General features: G+C 37.4%; 1 protein-coding gene across 2 annotated transcripts; it reads left to right on the top strand.

Moving 5' to 3' along the window:
- Positions 1 to 3,594: 3,594 nt before the first annotated feature.
- Positions 3,595 to 13,194, top strand: LOC102807600 (uncharacterized). Of its 2 annotated transcripts, none has more exons than XM_085499749.1 (4): positions 3,595 to 3,739; positions 8,953 to 8,991; positions 9,894 to 11,017; positions 12,203 to 13,194. In XM_085499749.1, the coding sequence occupies exons 3-4, from the start codon at positions 10,348 to 10,350 to the stop codon at positions 12,295 to 12,297; spliced, it is 765 nt and encodes a 254-aa protein (XP_085355875.1). In that variant the 5' UTR covers positions 3,595 to 3,739; positions 8,953 to 8,991; positions 9,894 to 10,347; the 3' UTR covers positions 12,298 to 13,194. The 2 variants fall into 2 exon arrangements, with proteins under 2 accessions (XP_085355875.1, XP_085355874.1); XM_085499748.1 differs by lacking the exon at positions 3,595 to 3,739 and adding an exon at positions 4,304 to 4,636.
- Positions 13,195 to 15,590: the final 2,396 nt, after the last annotated feature.

The following is a 15,590-nucleotide window of genomic DNA, read 5'->3' as shown; positions in this document are numbered from 1 at the left end:
AGTAAGCCACTATTGTAAGAATACACTTGAATATGCATCGGTCATTTAAAATTCCAATAGTTTCTCATTTTATAATGATATTTATTTTATATTTGTCAAACAATATTTCTTCAGGGTTTCCGGAGTGCATTTAAGACAAGACATCGCCCTCAGTGACAGCCGATGACTTCCACCACGTCGCTGTATTATTAATAAGAGGAGGCGGGGGGGGGGGTAGCTGGTACAGTTTTACGGGAAATAAAAAGGTCTTTTTACAATTTACAAGGAAAAAAGGACGTGTTTACAGTTTACAGTGAAAATTAAATTTTGCAGTGAATTGTGTCATCTAGTCGTTTTACAGTTTCGAAAATGTAATTTCCCTGGATTATTCTTTACGACTTTTTTCATTTGGATGTAAATTCTTGTACGTACCGAGAAAAATGACACATTTTTACAGTGTACGAACAAAATATTTGATTGATTATGTTGTACGTCTAGGCTGTGATTACAGAATTACGGAATTTATTTTTTCAATTTACGTTGTACGAAACAAACAAATATTGCAGTTACGTTGACCGAAAATAACCCTTGCCCCCCTTAATAAGAGTTGGTCCATTTAAATTAGTTCGATTGTTTCCTAATCATGTGAACTCACATGTGCTTGATCGTTCTATTCCCAAAGTTGATTAACACCATTGCAATTTTTTTCGCCACCGTGACGTCTCTATTTGTCTAGTTCGCCCTGGGGCATCTCATAATATGATACACCTCCGAGGGTCAGAATAGTAAATGTTGTCGATTGCTCGGACGCCTGTAGCATGGCATTGTCTGTCAGTGGCGGATCCAGAGGGGGGGGGGGCAAGGGGGCCATGGCCCCCCTCTAAACGCATGAAAATGCATCTGGATTACGCATAGCATCGTCCGAATCGCACGGTCCCGTGTATTCGACCTATAGGCCTGGACCCCCCCCCCCTCAATACATTTTGCTGGATCCGCCCCTGTTGTCTGTGTTGACATAAAATTATATTTAGTCAGAAATATATTAGTCAATATGTAAGTACATATAAAAGCATTATGTAGATTAAATATTCAATAAATGTATTGAATTATCTAATTATTGATTGAGACTATTTTTATTATGTGTGAGAGCGGATCATTTTACCGGGACCCATCACAACCATACCACTAACGTGGTGCACATCAAGCTGAAATAGTTTCAATGGAACGTCATCCAATGCACTTCACTACAAATATAGCGTATATTTTTTTTACCATTGCAACCCAATCGCGTTTATCATTTCTTACAATAATGACGTCATACCGTTCTCATAACAGAACTCAGTAACATTTTGAATGTGTGGATTTTTAGCATAATGCTCTGAAGACATCCTATTTTATTTCAAAGCCCCTGGTTGTCGCGCAGTGCATGTTCGATTTTCGATGTATTTCTTACATGTGGCGTTGTATACGTTGAAATGAATTAATTGACTGAAAAGACGATTATTCGCAATAAAGGTATACCCAAAATTGGTGCAATATAAACACTTGATTGACTGTTAAATTGAGATTGATTTTTTAAGGTGAGGATTTATAATATCACAGATATTTGGAAACCCTGTCACAGTAGCTCTGGTTCTATACTGATCCTATACTGATCGGTCAGCATTAATACCACTTTATGTCGGCATTCTATGTATAAATTCTATTTTAAGACCAACCATAGGCTCCATCAATTGTATGTCACATAAACAGACGCAGTTCAAATGATTGGAGTAAGCCAATGAGAGTACTAGTAAACACATCAGACACCCATCATGAATATTGTTTACCGCGTTTCGCAGTATAGCGGTTAACTATTGTCTGTTCGTGATGGCAAACAGACGGGGTATGGTATGTGGGGTCATGTGACAAGGGGTATTTAAGTGGAAGACAGAAGGTTGAATGTCAATCTAGGCCAGTCTTGCTACAGTGAAGTTTTCAACTGGTTGTTTTGTAAGTTTGTTAATGCTTGTTGTATCATACAGGGCGACACCCGCCACCTTCTCCTGGGCACGTTCGACAGTGCGACGGGTGCAGGTTTCCAGGTATTTTTTGTCCCCAAAGGGGTTCATTTTATTCCTGGTTTTTCCTGGGCGGTCGGCGTGCCAGTCACGGGGGTTACTATTTTGTCGATGTTTTTGTCAGTTATTTTAAATATTTCTTTGACCGAGTAATGTTAATGCCATTTGCCGAGCATCAATAGTCGATCTTCTTTGCAGTCCATGCAAGTTAATTTTTCTCTCATTTAGTTTATTTCGATTTGAACACTACATGCAATGTAATGGCAGCCGTTTTTAGTCGGCTTTTTTTAGTGTGTGTTGTTAAATAAATGGTTCGCCGGACCGACTATACATACGTGGCCGCACCTGGCATGAACCTTACGTTATGTTAGTGTGTGTTGTACATTGTCGGATGTGACGAGTATAGTAAAGACCATACGCTGCTGATATTGGGAATATTCCATTTTGAAAGGAGGTGGAACAAACGGTATCAAATAGACTCAATGCGAAAAACTGGGCCATGAACAAATCGCAGTATCTTGTAGGTTTGGATATATGTGATTTTGACACCGCGGATCACAAATGGTAATCACCATAATTGAATAATTCGAATATTTGAACTATAATTGATTTACACACGTTCAATCTACTCCCAGGCAGTAAACGAACCGTTTGACGTAGCCACTCATCGCGGGTGAATTCGAAAACATACAGACCCGCTGAAAAACACGCATGTATATTTAGACTGCTGATGAGTACGGTCACGAGATTGTGTTGCCAGCAGAATTTGAGATAAAATGTACAAACATCCTATCCTGTCTTTCCCTGTGGCATAATGGTATGTCTCGGACAGTTACTTGCTGATTGTGAAATACCTTGGAATGTGCTGAGCCCAGTGTTGTTGGCAATACAAATAAATATCACATCATTGACCTGAGTCTCGTATTTTTAAATTGGTAGAGCTTGGATAAAAAGTGGTTTACCCCACTGCCAAACTTGGCATCCTTGATACATTGATTTGTTAGCTGTGTCGAGATATTTTGTTGAAACATTTCATTGTTTGCATGGCCATAATCCCGTTGTAGTATTTAAGTTGAAACATGTCAGGAAAGTGACCTGATTTGATCCTGTAATATCCTATGATGCTGATTCCTGACTCCAGCGCGCTGTACCCTATACTGAGGAACATAGGCAGGCGTGCTCCGCAGTAATCCTGCTGATCAACGGGAACCACTGAAGCTCTACCTTTGTAGATAGCAGTACAGTCGCCGATACTCCCCGGACACTGCGCACGAGTTTAATTTGTAGAGCGGCTGCTTGGGACAGTGTGCCAGAAACGAAGGAACGCAACATTGTACATTTTTGTTCACCGGAGAGTGGAGTGTTCCCTGCAACATTGAACAAGTTCCTGGTTTTATTTGTTCAGTGTTATATCCCCATTTCTTGCTGGTTCAATTGACTTGCACTCCTACTATTTGAAGGAAACCTTATACATGTATATTGTGTTGTTTTTATTTATTGCATTTGTTACAGGTATATTTCCTTCCCTGTGTTTTTCGTTCGTTACAGAATCTACCATTGGTAATCACGGTGCTGCCCTGGAAGAAGATGGCCAATCTTCGACGTCGTACGTGCATGATACTGGACCAACTTTCTTCGAAGACATCCAACGTATTGTACATACATTGCCAGTTAAATACGCTGAACCGTTAACCTCAGAGGTTAGTGAACGATTCCAGTTGACAAATCCCTCCCACGATACTCGTGAGCAAACATGTGTGAGGATTTTATTCACATTGTACCAGTCACCCAAATGTAAAATAAAATAAAAACTGTAACTGTTGCATTATCTAGTTATTATGCCTGTGTTACACATGACATTTGTCAATGATAACAAGTTTTGATAATTAGCGCTGTTTTCGTGATTGCGTCGAGATGGGGACATTTGTTTCTGATTGATGCGATTGAGATACCCGCGTGGCCGGGGATGTATAGCGTCACACGTCAAAGAGCCAACGATGGCGAGAAACTATAACAGTCACGGTGTATAGCTGAGAAAACAACCTTGAGAGTCACCCCAGTGCACCGGTAATTATTACAACTCGTATTTAGTGATGTTATGAATTTACTTGTTGGACAATATTGAAGTAAATTTATATCGACTACAATCGCTCAGCGGGCAATCTATTACAATAGCCACCCAGCGTGTTTTTATATGATTACGTAGCCACTACGTAACTACTACGTGACAATTTCGGGCTTGTTCGGGAGAGATCGGGAGGAAAGACAAAAACAAAACGAAAGTGGAGACGCGTTGGTTAACGTAAATTTCTACTGGACGGCGATTTTCCTGCCAGATATTACTGGTAGATGGTATCGTCAAAGTAAATCCGTTGCGGGATTGGACTTCTGGACACTCGAAACTGGTGCGAAACTATAATTGAGTGAAACAAGATATCTGAGAGCAAGAGGAAACGAGAGGACAGGTAGACGAACGTGAAAATAACGGTTTCAAAGACAAACAGATTTGCACGCTGTACAGGACAAGGACGCTAGGTGAAGACCGGGATCAGAAGTAATTCCTGTCAGCTTGAGTTTTTAGGCGCCAGCTTGCTTAGGTGAGACCCTTACCCCGTTTGAGAGAGATACGTATGAGATACAAGTCTTAGAAGTATTTGGGACAGCCAATTTCTAAACTTGCTAGCGAATTGGCTAACTGTTTGGATTTTGACAAAACATTTTGAATTTTCAAGGTGAATGTTCCGGCAAAGCACTCACTTTCACCTTGAAGTATTTCGTGTATGTGACAGTGCCCTCACAGTTTAGAATCAGTTTATCAACAGCCAATCAAATTGCTTCTTTCATCAACGCGCACAGTACGAGTCAATCTCCCTGGCAGCTGTGGGTCGGCGTCTTCTACACCGATCTGACCAATCTCCCTTCTTTGCGTTTAATTACCTCTGCACAGGCGATCTTCAGTTTTGTGGTCAATCATCTCAGTACGCACGACCATTTTCCCGTAGTTGTTACATCTGAAAACGTACTACAAAAAGTGGGAAAAAACGTATGTGACAGTAAAAACGTAAATACGAACCTTTATATCGTGGACTATGTTTTGCAAGGCAATGTTGTTGTAGTAAAATGGCACACGTGATACACTAAAACTGGGAAGAAAAAACATTTCACTGAAAGGGGTTTCCTAACATTTCCCTTCATCTTGTATTTTGGTGGATATTTCAATACTGTTTCTGTTTCCGCGTCTAACAGCCTTAGAACGCAAAGGTTCTAGTAAGTTTATAAAGTTAGTTATTCATTGTACATTAATCTAATGTTTTGGCATCTAGGAAAAGATTGCACTTTTCTAACGCAAGTTATGTATATTTTAATCTCAATAACTGAAAATTTTATTCAGAGTTATGGCGTGAAGCATTTTATTAAATTGATTAAAATAACCAAGTGACTTGCGCATAACTTTGTTAACCAACAGGGTCTTGTAGTTCAAGCACCTTCAAATATGCAAATGAGTTCTATGCAAATCTGCTTTGTGCAGTGATAAGTAACACACATCAAACCGTGCGGAGTTCGCGATCTGATTAGCTGGTCCCCGCCTCTACGCGCAAGCTCAAAGAGGCAGGTAATGGGAATACGCCATTAATAAATTATGAAATCTGATTGGTCGGGACATGGATTCTTCTAATTGGCTATTCAATAGTACTTCCGGGCACTTGTTCAAACATGGTGGCAAATTTCAATCTGATGTTGTCGACGAAAATTGCCCTATCAAAACAAAGACAAAACCTAAAAAAAAAATATTAAGTTAAGAATTTTGTAGGGATAAATGAAAAATACCGTTCAAGTATCCAGTTACATAAGTCAGACAGTTTTTCAGACATTTTCCAATATTTTTTTGTTTCATTGTCAATAGAACTGAAATATTTCCCCTAGATGAATGTGCACTTATTTCATTTTAGTTTTAAAGGTAATTTTATAATCACTTCCCTACATTTGAATTGGGTTATATATAGAGTAGTAAGAATAAATAAGAAATATTACCGTTCCCACAGATAATTCACTTATAAATGCTTTCCACCAGGGGGAAGAGGAGAGTGTGGGTCAACAAGGTAAATTGGCCATTGGAGTCCCATAGTGGGGATTTAGACAACATTGGCATTCCTGTACATACTAGTATAGCAACATTTGACGTCAAAGATTGCTACAGACCTGTCATCAGTTTACGCCCATTTTTGGTTATCAACATGTTGCCAGGGCTCATCCCAGTGCTTGAAATGAACGTTTAATTTTGGTAGCTAAGTGGACCATAATTTCATGAATCCGGTAGCCATGTGTTGTTTGGGAGTCAACTTTCGTTAAATTGAATGTACCAAATATTCATTAAAAATGTTTGTGTTAGAACAGACAGATCAAAATAAAAAAATGCACTTGGACATAAATTCCGACTTTTTGTGAATGACCTTATATCAATGTACATGCCTTTCTATTAGCCAAACAAATTGATTAATTGTTTGTCATTATGCATCAGTTAATGTTAACCACATTGGTGCCACCAAACCAGACAACTACTGTACCTCCACCCTTGTTATATAGCCTTTGAATATCCCTGAGAAAAAAGTCACCCTATCCCCGTGAAAAACATAGCGAGATGTACTTATGGAACAGTAAACCCCGATAAAATATGAAAATATAGTCTTTCTATCATGGCTTTCTGAATTAGTTCATCAATTATTCAAATAAAAAAGAACACGCATGTCAGCGTACTTCTCGGTATAACTTATCAATTTTCAACATATTCACCCTAAAACACTGTTATGTTTGTGTAACACTCAAGATTCATAACTGTTTACATTATAATAAAAATCGTGAATATCGAACTTACCCGCCGCAACTCTGTCGTCTGACTATTGACGGCCATGATGTTTGCCACGCATGCGCATGAGCTCAATCCCATACTGCAACGTTATGGAGTTGCAACTTGATGGAAGTCGGAACTCAGAAGTAGGAAGTGGGAACTGTGAAGTTGGAAGTGGGAACTCAGAAGTGGGAACTGTGAAGTTAGAACTAGGAAGTCCCCTCTCGGCTTTCGTAGATTTCTCTACTTTTACCATGCAAAATTCCAAATAGACTGGAGTCAAACAAACAAATAAATTTATTTGTTGAATTTTATTTTTCCCTGTTTATGTTACAAATCGCAGGTGTGACACTTTTCAACCCACAGAGTGACTACAATGTAATTGTTCTTCACTGCCAGTCTTGTGATTTATTATTTCCTATATTATACATACCTGGTACATGTATGTAATACTTATTTAATACCGGTACATGGACCGAGTGCCTAATTATGAAATTGGAGAAATTATCTTCACTATTGAAACAATAATTCGTATATCACTTGTTTTGCTGAAGAATAATTAATTAATCTTTAAGTCAATGTATCATGTGACTTTCCTGTAGTTTTCCAGTAGATATAACTTGCATATTGTGACCTCAAAAGTTGACCTGCTTGGAATGTTGAACTCTTGTGAGCCCAACCAGTATGTTTCCCTATGTTGATTAAATTAATATTAAGTTACTTACTTACACATATAACATCAGACATATTCTCTTTCCTGTTGTCCGATGTACTAGTATATCCTCATGGAGGCAAATGATTCAATGGTTTTTACCAATAGTGGCACAAATGGCATGTTTCCGGAAAAAATATGTATAAATATTTCGTCTGTTATGGTTTGTATCAGATATAGCAAGCCCAAATAATCTTTTGAATATTATGGGTAATTTTGGTAAATGAGGATTTTAGTGTTAATCATGTTTGTTGCCATAACGATTGAAAAACATTCTGTCAATTTTAATATCATATTAAAACAGTTATTTCCATGACTGCTGTTACTGTAGATCTGTCAACTATGCAATCAAAGCACGTAAACAGTCATTATTAAAGTAAAAATCAGGATATGTCAAATAGCGATTGGAATATAATGTTAAGTTTAATAAAACACATTGAGATTGTATTGTACAATGTGTGATGTCATCTTTCCTGATTTATATATTAAAAACATGCGGCACATAAATTAAAACATTATTGTGAAAAACCTGGACTGGAACTTCAAGAACAAAAGTACAAAGTTTGCAGAAATACAAAATATTTCATAATCTGGTTTCCGTGCGTTGGCCGAAGTTGACAAGCCAATAAACCAATAATCCCATAAGGCCAGGTATTGATGATGGTATCTAGCATAGACTGTCATGAAAAATAATACCTTTATAATTTCTCCATACATATTTAAAGAGCAATTTACGTGATATATTTTGAGAGGCCCACATTTGTTCCACAATCAATAATTTGCATATACCGATATGATGGGTGTTAACACGTACACTTCGTTGATCATGGTGTGGGTGATATGGCGTCACAGCTTTTGGAGATGTAGAAGAATTAATAAAAAAACGCTTTATATGCAGGAGAAAACTAGTTAAAAATGTAGCTATTGTCGCGTTTTCGCTATTTAGACTATTAAAAGCACCGTTTTACTGCTTTCGTTTGTGAGAATGACCTGTGATTTGCATGAGACGTTCGTAACACCGCGTGACAGTTTATTCCAGATTTGTCACTCAACTGTGTGAAGTACAATCTCAGATGCCATAGTTATTGTACATATCATTTATTGGGAATAACTTGAGACAGTAGATGAAATACCATGAGCTGAACTGACTAGGTTGTTAGGTCAGAGTCTTGGTGCCACGATAAGAATCATCACCTGTACGGGAGATGAATTGTGCTAATCACACCAAAAGACACATGCCAAGTTCATGATAATGTGAATATTAAAGTATGTGCCATATGAAACAAAGTAGAAATAGAAGATTCCAGTCATTAGCTAAAATGTACTAACATTACATTAATTTGTTTCATCAAAAGGAATTGGTCACCGACATGAAACGAGTTAACATGTACCCCGTAAGTATCCGATTCTATGAAGATCTTATCATGAACGCCGGGTTTGCAAGAGATGTTTATTGCCCAGGGTTTGCAAGAGATGTTTATTAACTGGGGATTGTAAGTAATGTTCATTGGCCAGGGTTTACAAGAGATGTTTATTGCCCAGGGTTTGCAAGAGATGTTTATTGCCCAGGGTTTACAAGAGATGTTTATTAACTGGGGATTGTAAGTAATGTTCATTGGCCAGGGTTTACAAGAGATGTTTATTGCCCAGGGTTTGCAAGAGATGTTTATTGCCCAGGGTTTGCAAGAGATGTTTATTAACTGGGGATTGTAAGTAATGTTCATTGGCCAGGGTTTACAAGAGATGTTTATTGCCCAGGGTTTGCAAGAGATGTTTATTGCCCAGGGTTTACAAGAGATGTTTATTAACTGGGGATTGTAAGTAATGTTCATTGGCCAGGGTTTACAAGAGATGTTTATTGCCCAGGGTTTGCAAGAGATGTTTATTGCCCAGGGTTTACAAGAAATGTTTATTGCCCAGGGTTTGCAAGAGATGTTTATTGCCCAGGGTTTGCAAGAGATGTTTATTGCCCAGGGTTTGCAAGAGATGTTCATTGGCCATGGTGTGCAAGAAATGTTTATTGGCCAGGGTTTGCAAGAGATGTTTATTGGCCAGGGTTTGCAAGAGATGTTCATTGGCCAGGGTGTGCAGGAAATGTTCATTCGCCGGGGTGTGCAAGAGATGTTCATTGGCCAGGGTGTGCAAGAAATGTTCATTGGTCAGGGTGTGCAAGAGATGTTCATTGGCCAGGGTGTGCAAGAAATGTTCATTCGCCGGGGTTTGCAAGAGATGTTTAATGCCAATGTAAATTCCTAGTGATGAGTATGTAATAATTTACCATTCATTCTCCCCACAGGCCAAAAGAAGTACACCTTACTCGCCAGAACCAGCCAACAAGATAAATAATAGTGGAATATTCAAGAAAACTAAAATAGATGATACTGAGATAAAAGTAAATTATCAGCCAACCCCCCCCCCCCCCAGACATCAGACTGGAAGCTTGACGTGTTCATCCAATGTGGACGAGCGTTCCATCGCAACCATCCATTCATCACCGACCGCCAGACAAACCATCAACAGAATTGAACCCCACAATTCACATAGCAATCCACCACACAAGGAGTTAAAAGAGAACCAACAGATGTCAGAAAGTTGGATATGTTCATTCAATAACACCAATTCAACAACTCTTCTAACCATCATCATCTACCGAACAAACCATCAAAAAGATTACACCGCAGTCACCAGAATTAGGACCAGCCAACAAGGTAGATTGTAATCAACTACTCAAAGAAAATAATGACAAGGAGATGACAGCAAGTTGGATGCAATCATTCAACATACACAAGGACACAACACCAACAACTTTGCCCACAGCTTTTGGGGAAATCATCGAAAATACTACACTCCACTCATCACTCGATGAGAAAATGATAGAAAGTTGGTTACGTCCAATCACGCAGTTGTCACCAGTCAAAAGAACTCCACCCTACTCACCAGGAATAGGACAAGCCAACAAAATACATGGTAGCCGACTGCACAAGGCAAAAGATGATGGCAAAGAGATGACAGAAAATCAACAGCCACACTGGAATTCAAGTCAACAGACTGGAAACTTGACATGTCAAATTAAGGTTTGCAAAGATGCCACTCCACCCACACAGCAATCATTCTCAGCCACAGCCCGTTCATTCGGACGAACCATCGATATCAACACAACCTCACCACATCGAAAGAATTTTTCAGTCACAACATTGTGTACCGGGAGCTCAAAAAATGGCCGCCAGGTAGATAACATACCAGGTATAGTTGACTGTGGTGAAAAAATCCCTCAAGTGACGTTGCCACCCACAAAACAACTTCTACCTGACAACATTTGTGGTGAAGAGATCCCTCAAGTGGTGTTGCCGCCTACAAAGCAACTACTACCTGATGACACTTACACATTTGTGGTGTTTGATATTGAATCAACGGCTCCATGTAAATAATTTATAATTATAAAACCACTCTAGCAAATATAAATTGTAGGACTGGGAGGAAAACAAATGTATCCTCGGGGGCAGAGCTACGTCACAAGACGTTCCACGTTGCTAAGACGCGCACCACTGTACCATGCATTTCTATGGGCTCTGTGCGCGCTGCTGTGGAACGCCGGTGGAGCCGGTGAAAATTCGAGAAAACAACACAAACTCAACTTTGAAGTAATCCTGAACAACCAAATTTATATATGTTACACACGTAGGGCTAATCTTGTTACACTGTTCAGGGGAGTCTCAACAACCATTCCAAAGTACCGTTTTCTGAGAGTTTTCGGCCTTTGTTTACACAGCGATGGTTGCCAGGTGGTGAAAATGCCTGGATGTTCGCCCTGAAGATTGCCATGAAAACCTACAAAACTGACCCGCAGTTTTAATTTTTTTAATGTATCAGAGAAAATATTTCATACAAAACACAAATAGGTAATTCATGTACTAACATGTTGATGCATCTGTGTTCTGCCAATGTACAAGAATATGAGCGATGCATCTTTCCTATAAATTGCGCCCTCTAGTGACAGAGTGCAGTCATTGTTCAATAAAGATTATGTAATAGCGAATGACCACATGATTGAGCACAGTGATCGATTTAAAACTTTGATTTGAAAAATTTGAATTTTGAGTAATTTTGATGTCACAACATGATGGTGCGATTTATAATACTAGTGTATTTTTTTAACTGATTGCTAGATTTCAGAGTCCAATCATAAGCTTCTTATAGCAGTAATACTAACTTTTTGGCTCGTATCTATTATTTTAATAGTCCAGTAACCTTGGAAACCGAATGGTTAACCCAGCATTTACTTGGAAAGTTGGTTCCAAACAGCACCAGTTTACTGCAAGAGTACTGTTTTCATAACCAGGCCGTTCTCGCATGGTTTAAGTGGAGAGCGTTTACCCCTCACTGTTTATAAATGGTACATTTGTTTGAATAGCGATACCCTGGATTCAAAATAACAATTTTCAGATCAATGAGCTGTGCGAGTGCATGGCCTCTACTGAATGGCTCATTGTCCTTCTATACAAAGGGAGTTTGAAAACCATCTAAAACTTTGGGTTCAACCTCAAACTGATGTTAGCGTCATCATAGATAAATCGACTTAATATGTTATTTTATTTTTGATTTTAGATGGGAATGCAGACATATGTCAGCGGTGTGTAATGACAAGGAATTTGACGAGTATGTGCTGCCAAGTAAGCCAATCTCTTACGGAGCTCAGGTGATTAACGATAGAAGACGAGAAACTGTGTTACAAAGGGAACCCAGTCCACACAGTCCCACTGCATGAATGTTTACAGAACTTTCTCGTGTATCTGAGCAATTTCCCAAACCTGGTTCTCGTAGCACACAACTGTGGTAATTTTGACAGCAGGTGTCTGATCACTGCCTTGGAAAAGTGTTCTTATTAATGACTTTCTAAGACATGTTTGTGGTTTTGTCGATACTCTTCCATTGTTTACATCTAAATATCCCAACTTACCAAACGATCTTGAATGGTTAGTGGGACGTTTTATTGGTGATGACGACAATAGACACAATGGTATTGCAGATGCGAGGGCGCTCCAAAAGCAATTGAAACAAATACTATTATGCAACATAGCTTCACGTTCGAATGGATCCTTAAACAAATGGAGTACTGCAAACAAAGATCAGTTAACGAAAAAACATTATATAAACTTGTTAATATAAAAGTCTTAAGTTTTGGAATGGCCAAGAAAATTGCTGGTTTGGGTTTGGCTTATCATCACTTAGAGTTAGCTTATAACAGAGGTGGATTTGATGGCCTGCGAGAGCTTTTTCTTGACCAGTCAAGTGGCAAAGCAAGGGTCACTAAGAGTAAAAGAATATTAGAAAATATGTATAATCATTTTAACACAGAAAATTCCCAACAGAATTGCAGTGGAATGCAAAATTTGGAAAATAATACTTCTATTGTTGGTATGCATGCATTATTTGTTTTGGTCGCAAAACATTGTAACTTTCACAAAAAAAAGAAAACACTTTTTATTCCTTAAATGTATTACATGTATCTTACAAAGATTTGGTAGGTACTTTATAACTTTCAGAAAACAAGCACAAAATAACAAATAAATAGATTATTGAGTACATGTATATAACAAGCATTCCAGTTTTTGTATCAAAAGCACATGAATTAACATACAATAACATACAAACAACTATAAATACTCTGAAAGTATTTATTCTTACTGGCATTTAATTTCACTATTTTGAACATGCATTTAAATTTGTCAGTGAAACAATGACATTTACAAGTTCATATGAATTTAGTGGATTTTACATATCAGCGAAAATAGATGCGTTTACAGTAGTTTCTATTTATTCTGTTTTACTACATGTATACGACTTTTTGACTGATTATCATCTGTCGCAGAGAACTTTATTTTATCTACGAGTTTTCAATTTAAGAAAGATGTTTTCACCTCATACACCACACACTTCAATGATACAAATTCAAACAGCAATTGTGTTCTGTATAGTTGACTAAAATTGAATGTGTTGCAGAACTGGTTTAATTCATGCGTCTAGGGAAATCAAATTTCTGTAGAAAGTCATGCAGAGCTACTCCTTAAAACAGGAATCGCGCGACTTTTGTGAAACTTCATCTGCTGAACACCCCCCTTTAATATTCAAATTGCAAACAATTTAGAAGTACCGGTAATTTGTATTGGGATTAAACTTGTACCTTATTTTTGTTTATTTTATATATTTTTGTTAGAATCCTACAGCACACACTGCATCACTTTGTGGAGCCAGGATATCAGTGACATTCAGATTTTTGCAGATCACTTTTTACACTTCAAATCTGGACTAAAAAAAAAACGAACTTGCGTTTAATTAAATTGATAAAAGACACTAGGCTACACACGATCACTTAAATAATACAAGGTGTATGAAAGGAAGAGCTAATATTTTATTATACAAACTTTTACTACACTATACATTAATATAAAATAACAAAATCAACTGCTGTAATATTGCACTATGGACTGTGTATTAATTTTGGGATATGCATTAAAACAGATGAGCATTATCAGAGGCTTTCAGCAAAATTAAGTTACAATTAGAAATCATTTTGAAAAGTTTGACGATGGTCTTTGAACAATAATGTGAAATATTTACAGTTTGCCAGTGATTTTGAATTTTGTTCAGACGCGCATGAATTCACAAAGATTCACTAGTTACTATGGCTTGTAATATGCTGGAATTTTCAAATATTTCCCATAATTCATGCATGCCACACAAATCCCTAAACCTCAATAAATTATAATCAAAGAAAGCTTAGAAAGAACTACCATGTGCTGAGAGTATTGGAGACATATTAAATATAATTCAAAATTACTTGTCAGTGATAGTGATGGAAAAACTGAAAATGCAAATCAGAAAATTAATATGAACAGATTTTAATGGAAAACTAATGAGGTCTGCGCAATGTAACAGACCATCTATGTACCAAGTTTTATTGAAATGTGATTGGAACCAAAAAAAATTTTAAATTATTATGCTAATTAGAGAATTAATATGAACAGATTTTAACCCCAAACTAATCAGGTTTGTACATTGTCCTAGAGCATCTTTGCACTAAGTTTCATTGAAATGGAATAATTAGTACATGTACTTTAGATATCAGTGTGATAGCTTAAAAGTGGTTAATTATGTAAATTAGGCAATTAATATGTACAGATTTTAACCCACAATTATCCAGGTCTGTCTATTGTCCTACAGCATCCATGTACAAAGTTTCATTGAAATGTGATGATTAGTACTTGAGAAATCAGTGTGAAAGCTGAAAATTAATTCATTATGCAAATTAGGTAATAATTATACACAATTATTTACCCTAAAACTAATCAGGTCTCTGGATAGTCCTAAAGGATCTATGTACCAAGATTCATTGTAATGTGATAATTAGTACTTGAGATATCTGTGGAAAAGCTGAAAATTAGCTAATTATGCAAATTAGGTAATTAATATGCACAAATATTATCTCAAAACAATCAATCTCTGCATAGTCCTTGAGTATCTATGTACCAAGTTTCATTGAAATGTAATGCTTACTACTTGAAACATCAAAAGCTGAAGATTAGTTAAGTATGCAAATTAGGTAATTAAGATGCACTGACATTACCCTAAAAACTATCAGGTCTGTGCAGTGTCCTATGACATCTATGTACCAAGTTTCATTGAAATGTGATGATTAGTACTTGAGATATCAGTGGAAAAACCGAAAAATTTACTAATCATTATGCAAATTAGGTAATTAGGTAATTTTTACGAAAAACTAATCAAAACCAAACATTAGTTCAGAGCATCCATGTACCAAGTTTCATCAAAATCCAATAAGTACCGGGTAGTTCTTTAGATATCAATGGAACAGTCATGGAACAGCTAAAAATTAGCTTATTATCATGCAAATTAGGTAATTAATATGCATGAAATTTCACCAAAACCTAATCAAATCTGCGCATTAGCCCAGAGCATCTATGCACCAAGTTTC

This window comes from Saccoglossus kowalevskii, chromosome 1 (genome assembly GCF_978046115.1).
Source record: "Saccoglossus kowalevskii chromosome 1, keSacKowa6.1, whole genome shotgun sequence".
NCBI lineage: Eukaryota > Metazoa > Hemichordata > Enteropneusta > Harrimaniidae > Saccoglossus > Saccoglossus kowalevskii.
The sequence above is the reverse complement of the archived record's forward strand: the minus strand, read 5'-3'. Positions and strand labels throughout refer to the sequence as shown.